This window comes from Sesamum indicum, linkage group LG3 (genome assembly GCF_000512975.1).
Source record: "Sesamum indicum cultivar Zhongzhi No. 13 linkage group LG3, S_indicum_v1.0, whole genome shotgun sequence".
In the NCBI taxonomy this organism is placed as follows: domain Eukaryota; kingdom Viridiplantae; phylum Streptophyta; class Magnoliopsida; order Lamiales; family Pedaliaceae; genus Sesamum; species Sesamum indicum.
Window position 1 is genome coordinate 10618607 of NC_026147.1, and position 23082 is coordinate 10641688.

A 23082-nucleotide genomic window follows, 5' to 3' on the forward strand; every position below is an offset into this window, starting at 1 on the left:
TCGTCCCACCCATAATCTGTATGCATATTCTCTTCTGCTTTTTCCTCTCTCTAACCACTAGCCAAATTCCATCTCTTCTCACTCATACTCACTCACTCTCTCATCATACCCACTCTGCAGTACGTATACCTTTTCCGATGGCTGCCTTTTTGCTTGCCTTCCTCCTCCTCGCCATGACCGCCCCTCACTCCAGTAAGCTTTTTTGTTTCTTCATCTTCAGCTTAATTTAAGCTGCTTGTGTGATTATATATGTATATCAGCTTATTATAATTCTCTTGTAGCTCCTAGCTTTTTCACACAGCTTACTCAAAATCACTTGCGACTGATGGAGATTTGTGGGTTGATCAGGTGGGACATGGTGTGTGTGCAAGGAGGGTTTGAGCGATGCAGCGTTGCAGAAGACACTGGACTATGCATGTGGAGCCGGGGCGGACTGCAACCCCATCCATCAAAGCGCGCCCTGTTTCAACCCGAATACTGTCCGCGCACACTGCAGTTACGCCGTCAACAGTTATTTCCAAAGATATCGGCAGGCTCCTATTGCCTGTGATTTCTCCGGCACTGCTTCCGTCGTCACATCCGACCCTAGTCAGTCATCACAACCATATATCTCTTTTTCTCCTTTCTTATCTCTCTCTCTCTCTTTTCCTTCTCTTTTCTCCGTATAAAATTATGATTAGTGTGATTAATTATCATAAATAAGAATTAAAAATAACCAAATAAATATAATACTGCAATAACTATTAATCGTTGTTTCTGGCCAGAATTATTGATTCACTTAAAATAATATAATTTTTCGTTATTGTTAATTAATTACTATAATTGTTTCAAAATTAAATCTATTGGGCCGTACAATGATTATTAGTTATTGCTAAAATATTAATTATCACTAAAAACTATGGCAAATATTTTGATTATAAATAAGTTTTCATATAGATTTTTATTTGGTCAAGGTAGATAGTATTGATTTGCTATAATTTTTTGAGCCGCACTGATTAGTATTATATACAAGGAATAATTATTTTTTTAATAGTTAGAACTAAATTCATGATGAATTTTATGGCCGTAGCTAAAACCGATGCAAATATTGATTAATATTGATTTAGTTTGATCATCGTATAAAGTATAAGTTTAGCATTATTTTTAATTAGTTGTAATCATATATAATATGATGAGAAATCAAATTCTTTATAATGAATGTAATATATAGGAAAAAAATTATATATTTTCCTACATGAAAAAAATTAAACAATATGAATTTTATAATAATGTAACATATATAGTATATTTTTTGTTATTGACATGACATAATTCTAATCGTGTGATATATTTACTATATAAAAAATTCTCATGTTTTCTTGGATGTGTTTAATTAATTATTTTGTTTATTATGTTGATTGAATTACAGGCACGGGTGGCTGTGTGTTCCCTGCTACTGCCAGGTAAGAATTTCGTTTTAATTACATATATAGTATTATTAGAATTATTAGACTCAGAACATTTATTTAGGGTCATGAAATGGTAAATATTATTTGTTAAAATATTGATTATGCTATTTAATATTTTAAGACATGATTTTTTAACATGGTATCGGGACGAGGGCAAATAAGAGATTTTTTGTTCGAATCTCTTTGCTACAAACGAATTGTTTCATGTATAAGGTTTGTATGTGAGGAGGGCGTGTTAAGATATTAAATATTAAATAATTCTCTTTTTTAATACGAGTAATGTGAAAAGTGTTAAGTATTATTCTGAATATATATTATCTTACATAAAAATTACGTCACAACAAATATTATTAAGGGAAAACTATAAAGTTAATCAAAATACTATATTATCATATTTTAGTGGGATTAAAAATTAAAAAATTAATCAAAACACTTTACACATTCGATATTAGTTCATCTTATCAATTTTGATCAATTATTTGTTTTATTTTTCTTATTTTTCATTCACTTAATTATAAAGAAATCTAATAAAAAAATTTATTTTTGCATACGCATTCAGTGTGCTTCAATTACTAGTAACTAATTGATGTCGGGTTAATATCATCAATAAGATGCCAAGAATTTTCTTCTTCTTTTTTCTTTAAACTTTAATTTTGAATTTTTCATTTAATTATATGAGTTTTACATTGATATTTCGTTAATATTTTTGCTATCTATTCTTTTTTGTTCTGAAAAAGAAAAACTTACTTTTAATCACTGAAAATTCTTGTATCTCCACTCGTGCAACTCAACGATGGTGGATTTCTTGTATAATGCATTTTCTTTCTGATTGATTGTGCGATAAAAATAGATTGATATATACAGAGTCAAAGTAACAAATATTTTGTGATGATATAAGTACATAGGAAAAAGTGCAAGCAATCCCTTTATGATATTGCAAATGAGCAAATTACCCCCTTATGAAAAAATAAATAGCGATTTACCTCCCTTTATTTTTTAAAATTCAATAATTTACCTCCCTTTATTTTTTAAAATACAATAATTTACCTCCCTATACTTTTTAAAATGAAACAATTTACCTCCTTACATTTTCATAAAGGGATAATGTGTTTATTTTCGTAATTGTCATATTCCTGACTCATTACCCACTCATTTGTTCCATAATCTCATCAACCAAATATGCAACTTACACCTTAAAGATGGTACAATAATTGGCCTTAAAGAATCCAAAGTACCTTTTAGAAGTTTGTTGTTTACACAAATAAGATGCAAAGAGTGCTATGTTATGTTGTCTCTACTACTTTATGAAAAACATTTGTCTCCCTTTTACTTACTTTTTTTGCAACCCCTTTTACTCTTTGGAGTATTTAAAATCGTCCCTACCCTAAACCTCAAAAAGTTGTGGTCCATATGCCAAGAACTTAATGACCGGACACCACTCTTGTTATTTGTGTTGTTTTATGAAAATTAGCAGTCGAGCGTAGGGGTGTAAATGAGTCGAGCTCGACAAAATTTTTTGATTTGAGCTCAAGCTCGATAAGTTCAAAATCTGGAGTTCGATCTCAAGCTTTTTTTATTTTTTATAATTAAAATAAAAATTATTTTAGAATATTTAATTGTATTATATTAATTGACAAGCCCAATTTGTTTTCACCAAAAATATATTCCTAATTTTCTTTTATTATTAGATAATTTAAAAAATCAATATTTACTATTGTACTAAGTGATGTCTTTTGGGTTAATAGGTTGGTGGGTTCCTACTTAATTTTTATAAGTGTTTATGAATTTTGGTTAAAATTAAATTAATTATGAGTATTTAAACATTCTTGCTTTTGCTAGAAAAGGCATTCCTCTTATTTTGCTTTTTGAAGTTCAGCTTTTCTCTAGCAAAAGCCGAAAGCACTAATATGGGTGCTTTTCCTAGCTTTTAGGATTTTATTAAATATTTAAAATTATTTTGTCAATTTTTTTCTCCACGCGCTATGTATATAAAAATTACATAATGTATTATATTTCAAAAAAAATTATACACATAATAAATGTATGTTAAATTAATTAAAAGATAAAATATAATTTGCAACAAAAAATTTGCTCGTTTTTTAAGCTAATAGCACCAACTAACTTTTAATGTGAGGCGTTGAATTATTCATGAGATGTTATAATTCTCATTTACAAATCCAAATAATCACATTGAAGGTGAGTACGACACATGAATGTCCTCGAATTTCATATGCAAATATATATGAGAATATATTCAAAATTTAGGAGATGTTTGAAACTTAGACTTTTTAAAGTAGTTTATAAGACATTTGAATGTTTGCAAGAGTTTCGTTGTTATAAAACGAGATTGATAAGTTGAGGCGATCAGGATGATAGGATCTTATAAATTATTTTTAAAAAAAAAAGTTAGAAGTTTTTTTGACTTATTTCTATAATTTTATGAAATATCTCTCCACTTTCCTTTTGATCGGTGCAGTGCCACCACCACTCCTGGAACCACAACGAATCCCAATGGCGGGTCGCCCCTTGTGACGACCCCTTCCACAAGCACAACGGGAGGGGCTAATACCGGCTTAGGCCCATCGGGAGTGAACAACGACAATAGCGTTGCTGTAATTCTAGTTCCCCGTTACATCGTATTCTGGTTTTCCGTGATCTTAGCCCTTCTTGGACATATGTTCCGGTGGACTTGAGAAAGATGGTGGGAATTGTTGGATGTATCAAGATTTTCATGATCAAATGGTGATATGGTGATTTGGAAACAACCTTTGGTTTTTGTTGATTTCTTCCCCATCTAAATATGGTGAAACATGATGGGCTTTTTCTTTGATTCCTCCTGGATATTGTAGTGTAGCAAGTAATGGCTATTTTGCCTTGGTACTATCCATCTCAAGGACCATAATGTACTTGCAACTTTAGGGTTATGGTGAATAGTCTTTCTTGTAACATAAATGTGGTCTCTCTCTCTCTCTCTCATTTAGTCTAATAACTATCCCTTTAACTATGGAGTATGACACATCTAGTCATGCATTTTTAGTAATTATAAATTTGGTCATGTAATTTACACCCTTCATACATTTGGTTTTGATTTTGACACATTTGATTTAGAGCATCACACATTCGATTTTGGGCCTCGTTCATGTGGTTTAAAGTTGACAAGTTGATCCTGAATTGTCAAACAGGATCATTCGTAAATTTTTGGCCCAAAATGTGTTGCCAGAAAAATATATGGCAATGATATGTCTTTCCACAACAACAAATATTGGTTGTAAATTTTGACGGAGAGCCAAATTTATAAGCACATGACTAAATGTGCGAGGTTTAAGAGCAAATGTGTGATGTTGGACTTTCATCATGGGCTGATGGGCTCGACTTGGACTTTGCAACCTCTTTTAGGCCAAGTACTTTTGAGCCATACACATCAAATACATATAACAAAACTTTTCGTAAAAAAAATATTTAATTGTTTAAATAATTTTACACACATCGAGTGTGCCATTTAACTCTAGTAAAAGATTAAGAGTAATAGTAAGTCGATAGTACCATTTACACCATCCATTTTTCTGTGTTTGGGGGTTTAGAAGAGTCGTTTGGCCGGATTGGATTTTTCATTTCAAGTTGTGTTGCATATTCTCTCTATTTAATATATACATTTCATATGTATACAATATTTTATTAAATATAATGTCATATTTATACACATGGCATACATATATTAAATGGAGTAGAAGATGCAGAATAATTTGGAATAAAAAATTCAATTCGGTGGTTTGGGTGTTTAGAAGAGTGGGAGAGTGGAAAGATAGAAAAACAAATAATTAATTAAATTAAATATGAAAACATAAAAATGCCAGACAAAAAAGGTAAGATACCAAAACAATGCTCTATTTTAATAATAAAAATAGTTGAATGTGATATATTCGATCCATGTGCACAAAAAATTTATAATAATTAAATATTATTTAATCAAACTTTTTACTGTAGGAAAATTAATAATGATAAAAAAGAAATTTGAAAGAGAATATTTGTAATTAGTAGGAGAAAGAAAAGATGACATATTAACTAAAAGTAAATAACTATTTAAAAAATAATTTTTACTACTTTGTATAACGGTGGAAATGTGGAAGTTCGTGAGTCGAGGAAAAAAAAAAGGAAAAAACAGACAAAAACTAAAGGAGACACCTAAAAAATATTCTCCCTTAATATACAGTATCTATCCCATATATCTACACCATATATTAAGTGAGTGCTCGATTTTGGTGTCTCGCTTAATATTGATCTGCCATTTATTTTTAAAATTTTAAACTAATTAATTATTTTTAACTTCTCTATTTATTGCTTGACTAACTTTTGTTTTTAGGTTAAAATAACAATTCTTTTTGAGGTTTGGCATAATTAAGAATACCCTTTGTTATTTAAAAAATTACGGATACTCCCCTGATGTTTCATGAAATTATGTAATCTTTGCGATGGAGGTATGGAATTGTCAACTTTGTCCTTACTGTATTTTTTTTTTAAGCAAAATAAAAAATTATAAAAAACATTGACGGGGTGGATGCAAAAATTTTTAAAATTATAAAAAAATATCCACTTAATCCATAAAAAAATAAAAAAAAATTAAAAATTTAAAAAATTATAATTCTTAATCCAAAAGGACATTTTGGTCAGTTCATCACTAAAAATAGATGAAACCTAACGAATTGGGTTAATTTGTTAGACGGTCATTAAAATCAAGGGGTTGGTAATTTTCAAATAATGAACGTATTTGTAATTATGTCAAACCTCAAAAAAAATGAAATTTACCCTTTTCTTTTTTCGGTTTCAAAGTACACATAGAAGATCAGAATAGATATTCTGCAACTTTAACTTTGTTCATACGTACAACTTTAAAACTACATGATGCAGAAACATTCTTATCGGAATCAGATTTGATCGAATCAAATCAATCATAAAGGAAGTGTAATACACTTGTTATATAATTGATTATTTTTTTTTTGAACTGTACATCAATTAATACAACAAATATATTAAAATTATCATATATCTAATTCAAATTCGATCAATTTAATTTAAGTTAAAATTTTAATTTTCACGATCCAAATATTCATTGTGATGATATATGTACGACTCTAAAGGTTTGTGGAAACTTACACCCTATTATGTATTACTTGACAAAACATTCAAACTTTCCATGTATTCCTATGGATGCTTTTTTACGTTGCAAAACATCACCATCAACTTTTTGAAAGAAAAGCAGGTGAGATTATATTTGATATGACCTTTTTTTTAGGGATAATTATATTTTCTTTTGTAATTTAATGTAATTTATACATAATTTTTTTAATTTAAAAAATTATATCTAACATCATTGAAATTTGTTTTTATTTAATAAATAAGTTTCTTTGTTAATTAAAAATTCATCAAAATTGTTTGTATTAACAAAAAAATCGAAAAAGAGCTTATATTTACCTCCAATTGACTTATTATTATCTTATTGCAGTTCAAATAAATATTTTTATGACCAAATTACTGCTGTACATCTTCAGGCATTAATGCATGTGAGGAGGTATATCTTCACCTTTATAAGGGTAGTTTAGTTCGAAAATAATTATTTGACCTTGAATAAGTCAGTAATAAGTCAATCAAATGGTAATCGTCAATTTTCATTCAGGTTTTTTGTTAATATCAGCAAATTCGGTGAATTATAACCAACGGGGTGACTTATTTGTTAGATGAAAGCAAACTTCAGGGATACTAGATGTAATTTTTCAAAGCACAAAGAATCTACGTGTAACGGCATCAAACCTCAGGGGGAGGAGTGTAATTTTTTGCCTTTCTTTTATGGAATTTTATTATAAATTTTGAAAAAATCATTTCATTATAGATTTTCGATCGAGAAATCAAACAGCGCACACCCCTAGATTCAAACGATAGCTGTTTTGACTCTTTTTTTATAAATAAATTATAATTTTTAACTATCTTGTCGTCTTTATACATTGTTTGTTTGACTTATACTGTCTGTTTTCATTTGAATTCTTCTTAAACGTCATTTCCTTTTCAAATACTTTCAATTTTTTTTTTCCTTCCCATTATTTTTTGCAGACTTACGTTTTCATTTTTTTACAACTTTCCAAAATTCTTGGAACACGTTTTTATATGATCATTTATTTGCATCACTTTTATTGTTGGTCAACTATCAGCCGTTCAATCCAAATATATTATTTCAATTAATTTTTCTTGACAATGCTATTTTTCTTCAATTAAAAAAGTAATTTTCTCTTTTAAAATAGTGATAAAGATTATTATGTTGTAATTAGTCGTAAATTTCTTTTAAAAATATAAAATAAGACTTTCTTCCTAAAATAATTTCAAAACTACACTTACACCCCTTCCATTCGACATTCCCTTAGTAATACATTTATACTTGTACGGAGGTAAAATATTATATATAAAGTCAAAAGAGTGCATGTATAATAAAATATTGATAGGATCGCATTTTGTGTTTATTTCATGTAATATTTTAAACTATTTTGTGACCAAGGTGTTTCTAATTAAATATTATTTTGCAGCATTAGGACAAATGAAATAAAAAATGAAGAAAAGCACCAAAATAGAAATTCGGATAAGACTCAAACTCAAATTTTGGCAAGAATTTGGAGCTGCTTGGACTACCTTTTGATGAATGAGGAGTTTAATTAGGGTTATAATTTTATTCTCATTAGTTTTTTAGTTCAATTAGGAATCTATCTTTAATCCTAGTAGAATTAGGTATCTAGTTACTATATATATGTGATGTAATTTACTTTAAGATATAGCTTTTGAACTCTTGAGATCTCCACGTTTTTACGATATTTTCTTACTTTGCTTTTCATGCGTTTTTCCATGAGCATGTCTAGCTAGTTCTTTCATTCCGGTTGAATACTTAAATCCAACGAGTTGTGGGATCTAATTTATACTTTCTACTTTTATTCATATTGGTATTTATGTTGCTCTCTGTGTTTTTATTACAAATAATCTAATTTATTGTCAAAAATATTGCCTAGCCAATTGAACTTGCAAATCCGTAATTGTTTGTTTAGTTCAATAACTAGTGGTAACATAGCATAATTGATTATGTAGAAGTTTTCGATTATGTTGTGGGGAATGCACAATCTAACTTAAATAAATCCTCGTAGGAATTTATTGGTTAGAATTGGGCCTTTCTAGTTCTTAACGCTGTCGGTAAATTAAATCTTGAGCACGTTCCTAAGGTTGTTTACTAATTAGGGATTTAGTCAACGGACGTTCCTTAACTATCCACAAGGTAAGGTCGTTAGGTCGTACCAATGGCCATAATCAATTTATCTATCATGAATGATTGTTATCTTTGCATCAATGATCGACCGTGGAATTAAGCATGATCCTGTCTTTACCTGGAATACTTTTCTCTTATATTTATCTCTTCTAATTTTATTAGCTTTTTAGCTTAATTTAGTTTTTATTTTTTATTCTTCTTCACAATCATAAACCCCCTAATTATTCTTATTTTTGAAAGAATTAATTTAAGTCCAATCCCTGTGGATTCGATCCTACTCACACTTCTACAAAACTGTTCGTAAGAATTATTTTTGGTGGATTCGACACTCATAAAATATTATCATCGAATTATAGTAAATGGATAAAAAGTAGTTGTTCATGAATGAAAAAAATAGTCAGTTTTTTGTACTATTTTTTTACTTCTTATATAGGGTAATGTGAACGACATTATTACATATGTTCCTTGCAATACTAGTAAAGTACTTGAATAAGACATTTTCAAGAAATAGACACAACAATAATGTTAATCTCGCCCCATATATAAGAAGTAAAAAAAAGTACCAAAAAATTACTGATTTTCTCATTCATTAACGACTACTTTCTATATAATGGCTACAATTTATGAAAAATATGTTTTTACAGTTACACCATTTTTACTTTATATATATTACAGGAAAAATATTAAAAACTTATATAATCTTTTTGCGAGCATAAATATTTTTCGTCCAAATCCGAACGAAAGTGGTCAGTTATAAAAAAAAATTATAATTTTAAAACTTTTTTGAAGAAAATTAAATAAACCCGATTATTAATATTTTTTGTTTTATAAGTTGTGATGATAATACTGTAAAAAAATTTTTTTTTTTTATTTTTTTCAATATTATGTGAAACTTTATGCAAAAATAAACACTGATGTCATTTATTCTATTATTGTCTAAGACTTATTTCTAGCAAAAGTGATTATTTTTTATCAAATTCATTGCAAAAAGCAACAGAAGAAAGTGGTCTGAGTCTCATCCACGCCTTGTCCTTTTCCACACACACTCACCTGCCTCTCACTCTCACTCACACACGATTCAACTCTCTCTCTCTCGACTACACGCAGTTCTGTAGTGGTGGTGTGCGTTTGAAGAATTGTTATTAAACAACAGACGCAAAAAATATAGGTATTGATTTCCGAGAAAAACAGCACCACGCATTCTTGCTCTCCAACATCTCAGGCCCACCACATGGTGAGAATCCCCAACATAAACACTTAATGCTGCTTTATTTTTGTGTTCACTTTCTTGGGTTTTTGTTTTTTCTCACTAAAAAATGATCATGTTGCTAAAATCGTAATGCACGTTGTTATATATAAATTAGTTATATTTTTACAGGAACTATATTTGTAGAACTTCTGAATGTGGTGCGCGTGCGTGTGTTGATTTCAATGGGATATTTGTTGAGTTTTGTTATTGGAGAACGTAAAGGGCGAAATGGTGACATGGTTTTGTTCTATAAATTTGATGGATTCTTGAGAAGTCGATGTCTTTGAGTTTGTGCAAGTTCTGGGATGGGGAACTAAAGCGTGGTTTTGGAGCTTTTCTTGTTGAAGAATTTAAATTGATGAAAAATAATGAAGACATGATTTTCTTTTTCATTTAATAATGTTGAAATGATTTGGTACTTGAGAACATAATGGTAGTACAACTTTTTTTTTTTGCTTTTGGTAATTAAGAAATCATTCAGTATCAAGATCAAGAATAAGCTTATACAGTAATGGTTTTTCAGTTGAATTTAAAGATGTTGCTATTTTTTCTTTTTGATATATGTACAAATAAATAGATATACATGCACAATTTTGGTTTTTTCTTGATATACACACAAAGAGGTCTTGGTTCGAGTGGTACGAATGTAAAGAAAATGTGGGCATGTAAATGACATTCTCATCTCCTCTAGACTGTACAGACAACTAGTATGGGTTCCTAAGGAGCCAAAATATTCTGTTTGTGTGACTTTACTATACTTACTTTATAGTTTCTATTGGTCTTCAGAAATTTCTTTCATTTCCTTCATTGTTTAAGAAATATTATAAAAATATATATATATATATATTTTATTATATCCGGGGACCTCCAATTTTGTTCCCATGTCGGGTTTACAGTAGTATAGATAAAAATCACACAATTGATTTGTCTATGGGGTATAAGTAAGAGTACGTCAGAGAAGTATATATGACAATGCTTCGTATGGGCTACATCTTTTGCCAAAGCAATGACATGTGATCAAGTGATACAGTACTACTTATCTTTAACATATTATTATTGCCTTTGCATGAACCAGCAATACTATAATAATTGAACACTTGGAATAACTACTACAAGATCTGCAAGAAGCTGAAGTTGCTCTCATTTGAAAGCATATACATGTAACAAAAGTCTCGAACATGGCCCTGACGTGCAAGTGCGTTCTTTATTGAAGTGAAATGTGCAGAATTCTTTTTCACATATTGATGGTTGGAGACTTGATTCCAAAATCTCTCATTTGTCCTAGTTATCAAACTATATGAAAAAACCAACTAATGGCTAAAAAAAGCTACTTCTAATATTTTGACATGTCATTATCTTATTCTAAAGGGCACTTGTGTGTCTTAACTTCAGGGCTTTGTTTCTGCCCGCATGCATGCTTGTGGTTCACCTAGCTGAAGAAGTTCCCATCAGATTTTCCTCAATAGCTGCTACTAAAGCTTGCATGCATTTATTATGTTTTCCTTTGAGTTTGTAACTCTGATGCCAAAGTGCTAGGGGTGTCATATATATCTCCTTATTGGCATATCTCGTACACCCTCCTTAGCAAGGAACTTAAAATTAGTTAAGAGTAGCAAAGAGCCATAGTTCAAGTGGAACATCTACAGTAAGGTATTATCTTGTTTAAAAACATGATGGATGCTAAATATACTTCTGGGGGTGTGCTGAATATTTTGGCTGATTATCGTAACCACGTTAAAGTGAATTTTTAAGTATTAATGCTTTATGAATAATTCAGGCTGCATTATGATTTCTTTATGAATTCGGCAAAAAGTTTAGCTACTAATAAACTGTAAGGTGAGATTTTCTGGATCTTATTATTTGCCATGTCATGACCAATTTTAACCTAAATGTATAGAAGCTTAAAAGGTGAATTAACACTCATTTCCACAACCAAATTGCTGCTTGCTCAATTACATTTTTCTTGCATCAATCTTTCTGTGTGAAGCTTCTGTAGGTAAGTTTTGTTCCCTATAGTTGGGCAATACAATTTTTGTTAAAGACAACAAATTATGTCTGTAAGACTTATTAGCTAGTTTAGTTGCTAAGGTAGATTATCAATGCTAGTTTAGTGATCAAATTTACACTGGATTCAGTTTCCAGATTAAGTTGGTATAACTTATGAGCCTAGCGGACAAACTTTCTAGAAATAAGGAGTGGGACTTTGCTAGATTCTTATTTCACCTCCTATTCCTCATGTTTATCACTGGAAGTCCGTTGAAGATCCAAGCTCAAAAACACGAGGGTTGCGCTTGTTGCAATGACTTTTGATTTATCAAAATAACATGCTTAGATTATTTGATATTGAGTGTGAGCCTCACACCTGAAGCAATGACTGAAATGTTGAACTATTCTTTCTTACTTCTTTGCTACACTTCTCAACATGTAGTTCAGCTGATAATGCTGCTAGTGGCCTTTGAATCCCTAAAAGACAAAAAAAAGGAAGAGGTGATCCTTTCTAGGCACAGTTATCTATTCAGAATCTTTTGAAATCCTTATGATAAAGTTGATCGTATCCCATTAGACTGTGTGGCACCTGCTGCTTATGCTGCTTATCTGTCATCAAAGAGATCATTTCTTCCATCCTCCACCAGAAGTATAAGGGGAAAGTGAAACTGAATTGATGTGGTCCGTGCTGTTATAATGTTTCCATCATCTCTTTTATGTGCCTCCTTCAAGTGCTTGCTAATCTCCTTTTTGTTCAAAGGAAAAGTAGTAAGGGAAATTTTAACTTGCTAAAATTATTTTGTTTGACCCCCTTAAAAATTGTGCCTTTTCTCTTATAGGAACTTATTGGTTTCCCTATGCACCATTATCATGGGATTTTCCTCTTTAGCTACTTAAAGGTTTCATGCTTCGTTCCTATTTTCTCTACATCATTTTAATTGCTTCACCTTGCAGTAAGGTAGCAGCAGATGCAGAAATAGGAATTATTTACATGAAAAGGAACTTGTTTGTTAATGTTTATTGGTTACTTTTACTTCCATTTGCATTTAAGTTTATTTGAAAACTCGTTAAGTGATTCAGTGAAGAGCATATGGATTGGCTTCTATGGTGGATCTTTAAGTTTTTTCTGAAACTGTAGTGCTGCCAGATTCTTGATATTTTCAAAGTGTATTTTTTCAGTTTCCAGGAAATCTCCTCAAGATATCTGAATTACCAAGACTGCCCAGAGTTCGGTATTCAGCTTCTATACTTAAGAGAGTTGAGAAGGAAAATCAGCTTTCTAACATTTATGTTCATGAATTCGGATTACCAGATTTATCATTTGAGTATATTTCTTGTAATTCAGAGAGCTGAAAAAGAAATAAGTTTCTAACATTTATATTCATGAATTTGGATGACAATGTTTCTAATTTCAGTTGCTTTCTTATGATAAACGTGGATAGTTTTGTTAGGCCATTCTTACACGCAAGGTTTGGTCTATTGCACTAGCTATTCATTATGTTTCATCATGTTGATCCTCATAAATGGAACAGAAAAGTTTGTCTGTTCCTGTACTATAAGAATGTGTCACCAACCCTCAATTTTCTCTCTCATATGCATCTCACTTGCACTTCCGATTTATTTCCTTCGGTTTATCAATTATTGCATTTGATATTAATTGCTTTAATTCATCTACTTTTTCATGCATAGTAATGCTATTAGATTCTAAAGTAGTTCCTTTTTGTTGTTCTCAAACCTTTTAATTGGTTAAGCTCTGTGCTAATTGTTTCATAATCATGCTAAGAACATTGTTTCACTGCTGCATAATCTAATTCAGTAGAATGTGGAACAGTCATGCATGGAAAATGAATATCTTATACTTATTGCACGTCTTTCTATTTGCAGGAGGGCCCTTGTGATATCTGTGGTGATGTTGGGGTTGCTGATGCATTAGTTACTTGCTGTCAATGTAAAATAAATTGTGAGCATATGTAAGAACTATGCAACTCTTCTGTTGCTCAATAGCTCGTTGTATTTTTATGTATTTTTCTGTGTATATTTTCGAATTTTGGGTGGTTGGTAGCAAAAGGAAAGCAGGGTTGGAGGGACTCTGGTGGCAAATGGTCAGGAAGCTATTTGCTTGTTTTAGTAATCTGGTGGACTTGAGTCTTAATAAGCTTGCTATTTGTCTGAAATTGAATTCTGCAACTTGTTTATCTTTTACAATAGAGTTGTTATCTTATCCTGATAATAGGTATTGCATGAGAACCCCTCTAGAGGAGCACATAGACGACTGGCATTGCGAAGAATGTGAATCTAGCTCTAAAGCAAAGTCACTTGCATCTTGTCCGATTGGAGAGTTTCCCAGCGTGTCAAAATCAACTAACTCTGTGGAAGCACAGAAGGGTGGTTTGCTGTGTGGAGGGAGTAGAAAATTGCTTAACCAATCTAGGAAGGGTTCTGTTGATTGGGAAAAGAAAGTGGCAACTGGGAAGACTAAATACATCTGTGTCAAAGAAGCTATCAAGCTCTCAGCAGGAGAAAAGAAATATTTGGCCCCTTCAAATATTACTTGTCACTCAAAGCCCCCAGGGCCTCGGATTGGGGTAAATAAATTGGAGAGAACACTGAGCAGGCCCAGAACTACACCCTTATGTTTCTCCTCTGAGCAGGATCTTGCTTCAGGTGGTTTAGCGCAATCAAAGCCTCAAAGGCCTGGCAACATGGAGATCTATGAAGGGCAAGTACAAAAATCCAAGAAACTCTCAGGTGATCACTTTTCTGTCTGTTTTCCATAGGGCTTCTGAAATAAATAGACATACTTGCACCTGATTTATTTGGTTTCTTAAAGCCTGCTTTGATTTGTAATAAGGTTCATCAAAATCTTAAATAAGGACATTATGCATAGGTGATCTATTGCAACTGGTGTTATCGCTGTGCAAAATGGATGAATATATGATATCACAAAAATAGAATAAGGAAAGAAAAAAGGAAATGCGCACAGGCTATATGTTTGTGTAAAATGTAAAATTTATTGAAGATATTTGGATTTCCTCTTGTTTCTTATGAGACGCTTGTTGAATACCAACAAGTAAAGCATGATGAGTTCATGCTCTAAGTCACTTAATTTACTAGAGGTGGTTGGTGCTCCGACTCTCCAGTTGTCCCGTGGCAATCTGAATGAAGGAGCACTACTCTGAAATAATCCATAATCTTAATTGGCACTCAAAATTTCTTTAAATCCTTTGTCCAAAGTCTCAAGAAAGTCGTTGGTTGTGATGGTTTGAATGGGGGAATGTAGTGCATATGATGGTGAGGAAGATGATTAGATAGGATTGCTAAAATGGATGGGAGAATTTATACAAGCAACGGAGGGGAATAAAAATAAAATGTTTAGGAGGGAAAAAGAAGAAATTTATGGTTTTGTATGGAAAGGAGATAAATACTAATTCTAGTGACATGTAAGTTCATTACCTCTTATATATTTAAAGTCCTATGAACTTTTGTAATTTGATCTCATTTAAGTATCATGTTTGAAATATATTACATCCGTGTAAAAGTTCAATATGGTTTCATCAGAATTGCAAAGATCGGTAGGCAGCTTCCAACCTTCTCGAGCACCTATGAACAAACACATACAGAAGGAGCTGCCAACAAATGTTCAATTGCCTCAAACCAAGGCAAGAAGTTCAATGCATAAGCCCTTATCTGCTCCATCTCCATCGCAGAATGCATCACTAGTTACCATTTCAGGCAAGGGCAGTATCCACTCATTTGCTTCACAAGTCTGCATGCTTTCTATATATTTATTTATGGTTGCTGTTAAATTCTCCAATGATTCCACCCTCCAAAGTTCATATATGCTGCTAAATTTTGATATCATTAGATGACTAGGATATAAAATTCAGAGAATTCATGTCTTTCTGATAAATTTAGAATATATATTCTCAAATATTCTTTTAGAAAATTCACTTGAAAAATACAAATACCTTAGTAAACAAACATTCTATATTTAATATATATGCTAATATAAGTTACTTTTCAATTTAAAAACCAAAAAGTTAGGCTGCTATAAAAGAGGAATGCATTTAATTTCTGTGGACTTATGTATATATATCCTCATAAACACGTAGTCGTGGCCCATTCAATATTAAGAATGTAGGTTGAACTAACACCCAGTTTTAGATCAAAATTATTTAATTTTTGTGTACATTTTAACTAATTTCTTTTCAAATAGTAGTTGAAAGTTAATTTATATCACGCTAATTCTTTAATTAAGATGAGAATTTTGAAAAAAATAAAGTTCAGTTTACGAAATAAACTCTAACTTTTTGACATACTGAAAGTAACAAGAGCAGTATAGACGATGTTTATCTATGGTTGAGTGCCAATTTTTCTTCTTCTTCTTTTTTTTTTTTCACTTTTAAGAAAACATATACACCTTTTGGTATTTTTTTTTACAATGAACAAATTTCTATCATACCCTGTTGAAAAGATTGAATCTCATATATTATTTGTTCCTAGTATATCATGATGAGCAAAAAATCATATGACACGCAATAATTACATTTTGAATTACTTTTTAGTCTATCATACTACAAAAGTATTTTCTGTATAGGATAAGCAGTTTAATTGATTCTCATCTGTCTTTGAACTCCTTTTACTCTTCAAAATATTTTTTTTTACATGAAAATTCGTTAGTTGATTTTATTTTGTCTTTTAACCTATTTTAACATGACGATCTAACTAATTCTCATTTAAATCTATACTAGGAAGGTTCTCAATGTATTAAATCTTTTCAATTTTCATGACTTTTTTTAGTTATTTCATGTCATATTATAACATACTTTTTATCAACATTGTGTTATATTATGAATATAATATAGAAAGAAATTAATATGAGTAAATAAGTATAATGGAAAAGATAATTAATTGAAGTAGAATGAACAATGTAACAATAATTAATAGAAATAAGTATATATTTTATATTTTTTTTCCTTAAAAATAACAATATTACAGGATTAATTTAATCAAATCAAAAAATGAAAGAATTTTTTAGGGACATTTATACTTTTATAAATGCTAATAATAGTAAAATTTACGGGCATTGCACTTGAGTATAAATCTTTATAAAAAGATTGAATTATATACATTACCAAAAATGAATAATTTAATAAATTAAGAAATATCTTAATATTTATGACAATAGATGATACAAATAATAACAAAGAAACCATATATGTAAATATTTTTAATTGTACTTTTATTTCTTTTTATAATACTCATAGAAATAGTTTGAATTTTGGTAATGCATGTACAACATACATAATTTTATTAACAATTAATACTAATTAAAAATGTATGTACTGAAAAATACTTACATTTATTTTAATATTTCAAATTTATCTAGGCACAAAAATATTATATCCATATACATATGCTTCTTTGACATTTATACTTGCTTTACAATAATTTTTCTTTACTCAAATTATAAATTTTCTTTAGTAGATACATTTTACTTTTAATTTAATTGAGAAAATAAAAATGTATCATTGCAATCTCTATTATCTAAATAATATAAAATAGTAGTATCATTTTGAAATGCAAAAGTTATGCATCCTATCGCAATGAACAAAAAATCTCCATGGCGGTAAAATTTCTTTTTGTAAAAATTTTATATTATATTGTCAAATGCATATCCTAATATATCCTATTTATATTTTTATTTTGATATCCAATATTCAACATTTTATTAAATTATATTATATTTTTGAAGAATTAACTATTCATGATAACACGAACATGAGTTTAATTCTTATAAAAATTTAGGCCTATTTTTGTTTATCCTTTTAAGTTGGTCTTGTTTCTAAAAATTGCATCTTCATTGTAACTTAAACAAAAAGATGTGAAATTGTTTTTCCCCATCTTTATATTTATTATTATGGACCAATTTGTTGATAGATTGCAACAAAATCTGATATAAAAATAAAGAAATACAGAGATCATGATATCTTGATTGGAGATAGCAAAACATATGCAAAATATTTAAACTCTTGAAAAGATTTACTTAATCTTGTTAGTTGAATTTAGTTAGACATTATTTAATATGTCTAATTCTTTTTGTAATATTTGAAAATACAAATTTTAGAATAATGCTATAAGTTTATTATAGTATATACACACACTATACATGTTTATGAAATAAATATAACCATTATAACAAAGTAACTAATCATTGAGAAGAGGATCTTGGAAGGAGTTGTTTTTATAGAAAACATAAGTGTATGCATGATAAGCGAGAGATATAGAGGTACAGTGTAATTAAAAAAATTAACTGCCTCTGGACTATGGAATGTTTTAAAGGAAAATCATATATAGATTTTAGCAGCCAAATAAAGAAAATGTTTACAATGTTATATATCTACTGCACAATTATTCGTACAATATGCTCATCGGCTTTTAGATTTTCCTGAATTGTAAGGAATGGGAAATGCTCAATGCTAGTCCCACCATCCACTGTCATCTGGGTAATTTATATGTTGAAAATGTGCATAATATTGTAAGACAAATCAATCCATCAGAAGAGGACAAAATGCAAAAATATATAAATGAGTGCACTTTGAGGACTATGCAGGAACTGGAGAAGATCATGTGACTTATGTATAAATGGCAGATTAAAGAATGATTCGAAGTACAGATCAATATCTGCATAAAAGTCATCCTTATCTTGTAGTTTGAAGTGTCACTGCCTGTACTGTAAAAGCATCAAAATTTGGTGACTGTTGCCAGCAGATCCATCTCATGAAATTTATGATGTTTAGTACTCAGTAGTAATCTTGTTTATAGGTGGTAATCGTCTCACTGCTGTTGAGCTGCGGACTTGTAATGCAGAGAATGTGAATAACAATCTTTTGCCTGATTTAGAGAAACGTTCAGTAACTCCTGCTTTGGATGCTGTCTGGAAGTAAGTTTCTGAATCTTTGTACTACACTTTTCATTGGGCAAGAGAAGCAAATGCTGATGTCAAAGCATTTCTCTTTTTCTTACTTGTTCTCTTGTCCGTAAGCGTGCATGAACACATAATGAAATCATAGTTTCCCCATTGGGAAAAGGTATATGGATCAAGTGGAGAAAGGAATTGAATTGCACAAAACCTAGTGCAGGTAAGATAAATATGTCCATTTGATCTTCATTACATATTAGTTTGGAAGCATGAAGACAAAAGCGGATCCAGGAATTAGCAGCTTGATCGTTATGGTTCACTTGACACTGAGGAGAGTTATGTGGTTTCACTGAGCTCCACGCTCAAGCTAGATGGTTGTCCCTTGCTATTGATTTTTGGATGGTGCATTAAAGGCATTCGTCAACTTTCAGATTCATAGATACTATCAGTTAGTGAAATATTTTGTTGACCACAAGATTGCTTCTAGATATCCAACAACATTCTATTTAACTATGAATTTATTATGGTATGCATTCTTTACAATATTATGTTACAGAAAAGTTTTTCGTGCATAACTTTTTCTTTTTCATTTTCTAGGGGAAGCTTCAGGATCCACGATGATCATAGACATCGGGTACTGAATCCTCAAATTCATGCTCATCCTGCTACCCGAGTTCGTAGAAAGATCCATGAATTTTCAAAGCAAATGCCTAAAGTACTTCATTTTCATTTGGTTCCCTACAAAAAATTCTGGATCAATTTATTCCAGGATTATATTCCAGATGAAAGGGACATTGGATTGTATTTCTTTCCGGGTGACAGTGAGAGGTGTTTCTCCATTTTGTATTCATTGATTATAGCAGAACACCTAATCTCTCGCAGTTCATTAGTGCAATTTCTAGATATTAATACACTTTCCGCCTCTTCCTTTACAGATATGAGGACTATGCCTTCCTCCTGGACTACATTAGTTTCCGAAACTTGGCATTGAGGAAACAGATTGCGGATGTTGAGCTTCTGGTTTTTCCCTCCAGACTTCTGCCTGCCAATTGTCAATGTGAGGCCTTATGTTCCTCATATGTTAGTCTTTATGGTTTTTATGGAAATGGTAGCCTACTGCTGTTCAATTAGTGCTATCTTCATTCTTATATTTCTTCTAGGTTGTGGCATGATATTGCCAAGTCATATTTGGCTGCAACATTTGAACATTAACCTATCTTCTTTGCTTTCACCGGATTCTTTACCAAGGATGTAATATCATGTTCTCTTTTGTCTGTGTAGTCTGGCGGAGGTGAAAATGTAAATGAAAGAAAGTCACTTGAGGGGTTTCTTGTTCATTCCATTGTGGGCCTCAAAGTTATACTATTTTTTTTCTGTGTGGATGCGAGCAATGCAATTTTGTTTCTTGGAAATAATTAAGGGACATAATCAAGAACGTCGAATTTTATCAAGCACTAAACAGATGATCTTTATATCTCTTTGGCTAATTACCATTGTGAATGTCATATTTGTTGCCAAATGTTTGAGAACTTCTACATTAGCCATTAATTTTTTCATTTTCGGATGTTTTACAGGTTGGAACGGGAAGCGCTTCCTTTGGGGAGTATTTCATCGTCTGAAACAAGATACCTCTGCCCGCCTAGACAATAGGGAAATAAAACTGTCCGTGCAACCATCTAGTCACAATCCGAAGTCTGATATGGAGGAGGTTGACATGGACATTGACATGGTTGGTGGCATTAACGTAGGAAGAATCGATGTTCCAGTTCATGAGCGACCTCTTAGAGAGAAACATATACCCTCTAGACAAGAATCTCTGTCTGCTTCTATCTCCGGACGTGCTTTTGATCCGGTGACCATGCCTCCACTAAATGTCGTGGAGCCGTGTCCCGCCATTCCTCCTGGATTTGGGGAGGTGTTTAGGCTCAGAGTCCAGGATTCCTCCTTATCTCTGGTCAAGAACGTAGAAGTTCATGAAGGGAAAAGCAAAGAACAAGACGATCATCATAGTCTTTATTCTTCTTCTGCAGAGGTGAAATCTAAAAATGTGTGTGATTGAGAATTGATTCTTAGATGTTAGACATGGAAACCCCATAGATATTTGCTTCGCTTGTACAGCTAAGAATTCAGATATTGACGCACTAGCATTCACGTACACGTGATGTGTGAACAAATAAAAAAAATTATAATAAAAATATTAATATGAATTAATCAATGTGTTTAAATTAATATATAAATTTACATGCAGTACTTGCGGGCATAATATTTATTTTACTTATAATATTTTTTAAGTTTTAAATAAGCATAAAATTAGTTTTACTCGTAAAAAAAAAGAAAATTCTTTAATTCTAATTCATTTGTTGAATTAAATTCATGATTTGTGACATCGCATAACTATTGAAACATAAGATTGATTAATTATAAATATTGTAACAAATTATACATATGTTTTTTTGTCTGCATTGAAAGAAAATTAATTATATTAAGAAAAAATAAAATATTATAACTGTGGTAATGATAATTTTAATACTATAATTGTGTAAAAGAAAAAATAAAATTATGTAAATATGAATACATTTCCAAAAGAACAATGTGTTTTTTTAAAATTGATTCTATACCACTTGGATGTGATATTCATTAAATTCTCTTATGCGCTTCTTAATAATAAGCCAAAACATATTTATTAGAAAAAGTGCTTTGATTATAAAGAGGTGTAACAAACTTTGATAAGTTCATATTGAAACAAAGTACTTTAATTCAATTTTTTTCGTACTTTCAATTCAATAAAAATATACATGATTAACAAAATAGATTTATTAGTGTAAATAATATTTTTGTTACAATATTCTATGAAATATAATTAATAAAAATTATTAAAAATATTGTCTAATTAATATATCCTTAATAAATTTGAAATTAGTTGATTAAAGAGAAGTCTAATTAATATACTTGTGAGAGAGAGAGAGAGGGAGACGTGGGGTAGAGAAAGAGGAGTGATGTGGGGGTATTTTGGTAGTTTAATAAATTGGTAAGAAAACTACTTTGATGTATAAAATTTCTATTTTTGACCTTTATAAATTAAGTTTGAAAGTTATACTTCTATAACTTTGAAACTTAAGTTTGAACTTGCACTATCGATATTGTTTTTCGTTGTTTCTCTTGATGATCTCTTACATAATTTCTTCTCGACCACTGGTAATTTCTCATTAATTCTAACCATAGTCCCATTTTCATAATTAATATTGTCCAATAACAATTTGTTATGCCACTTACAATTGGATTCTTAAGCCACGAGGGCGTCTCAACCCCCTCAATGCAAAAAATGACCATTAACACACCTCGTGTAACTAGTCCTACAAGGATTCTTATGGCAATTGACCGACTTCCTGCTTTGCAGTGGCCTAAAGTTTCTAAGGAAGGTCCTCAACTCCCAAAATCTAAATACTTCTACAGGTACCATAGAGAGTATGGGCATGATACCAATCGCTGCTATTAGTTTAGGCAAGAGATAAAAAGACTCATTCAAGCTGGCTACCTAAAAGACTATGTGGATAAAGACAAAAAACATGAACAGAAAGAAGAATGTTCCCATCACCACAATTTCCATAGGACTGAGCAATAAACAAGGATCCTCGTTAAAGGGAACATAAAAAGAAGGAAGCTCCAGATGGAGAAATGAGCCTGGAGGATATCAACGCTAAAGGAATAATACATATGATAGCAGGAGGACCCACAGACAGGGACTTAAGACGAGCTAAAGGCGCCCATGCAAGGGCTACCAGAACCGTAATGGAGATAGATGACAAGGCCCCAATAGGGGGACCAATGATCCATTTTGGTCCCGCTGACGCCTTGGGAGTACATTTACCTCATCTTGTTATTTCTGCCACAGTAGCTAATTATATTGTTCAACTTATCTTTATGGATTCAGGTAGCTCCACAGATGTCCTATGGTACAAGGTATTTCAACAGATGGAGGACATCCTGCTAGAGCCCGTGGATACTTTGTAGTATGACTTTGCAAGAGATGTCGTATACTTGTTGGGACAAACTTCACTTGTCCTTTCGTTGGGCACGAAGCCCACTAGGAGGAACCTTATGGTTCGCTTCCTAGTTGTGGATACTATCAGCATATAACCTGATTTTAGGACGGTATGCTCTAAACACCTTTCACACAGTTGTT

General features: G+C 31.2%; 2 protein-coding genes across 2 annotated transcripts; both read left to right on the forward strand.

Annotated features, from left to right (window-relative positions):
• Positions 1-4400, forward strand: LOC105157986 (PLASMODESMATA CALLOSE-BINDING PROTEIN 3). Its single transcript, XM_011074566.2, has 4 exons — positions 1-192; positions 349-588; positions 1409-1442; positions 3925-4400. The coding sequence occupies exons 1-4, from the start codon at positions 21-23 to the stop codon at positions 4139-4141; spliced, it is 663 nt and encodes a 220-aa protein (XP_011072868.1). The 5' UTR covers positions 1-20; the 3' UTR covers positions 4142-4400.
• Positions 9744-21066, forward strand: LOC105157988. The gene is made up of 8 exons (XM_011074568.2): positions 9744-9976; positions 13862-13947; positions 14211-14725; positions 15536-15709; positions 18803-18920; positions 19497-19727; positions 19835-19956; positions 20474-21066. The coding sequence occupies exons 1-8, from the start codon at positions 9974-9976 to the stop codon at positions 20956-20958; spliced, it is 1734 nt and encodes a 577-aa protein (XP_011072870.1). The 5' UTR covers positions 9744-9973; the 3' UTR covers positions 20959-21066.

Excerpts from the sequence above, each read along its gene's own strand:
- LOC105157986 (XM_011074566.2), top strand. The coding sequence starts at position 21 with ATGCATATTCTCTTCTGCTTTTTCCTCTCTCTAACCACTAGCCAAATT. Across the intron at positions 193-348 it reads CATGACCGCCCCTCACTCCA|GTGGGACATGGTGTGTGTGC; the intron begins GTAAGCTTTTTT and ends TGGGTTGATCAG. Across the intron at positions 589-1,408 it reads CGTCGTCACATCCGACCCTA|GCACGGGTGGCTGTGTGTTC; the intron begins GTCAGTCATCAC and ends ATTGAATTACAG.
- LOC105157988 (XM_011074568.2), top strand. Across the intron at positions 14,726-15,535 it reads AAAATCCAAGAAACTCTCAG|AATTGCAAAGATCGGTAGGC; the intron begins GTGATCACTTTT and ends TGGTTTCATCAG. Across the intron at positions 19,728-19,834 it reads TTTCCGGGTGACAGTGAGAG|ATATGAGGACTATGCCTTCC; the intron begins GTGTTTCTCCAT and ends CTTCCTTTACAG.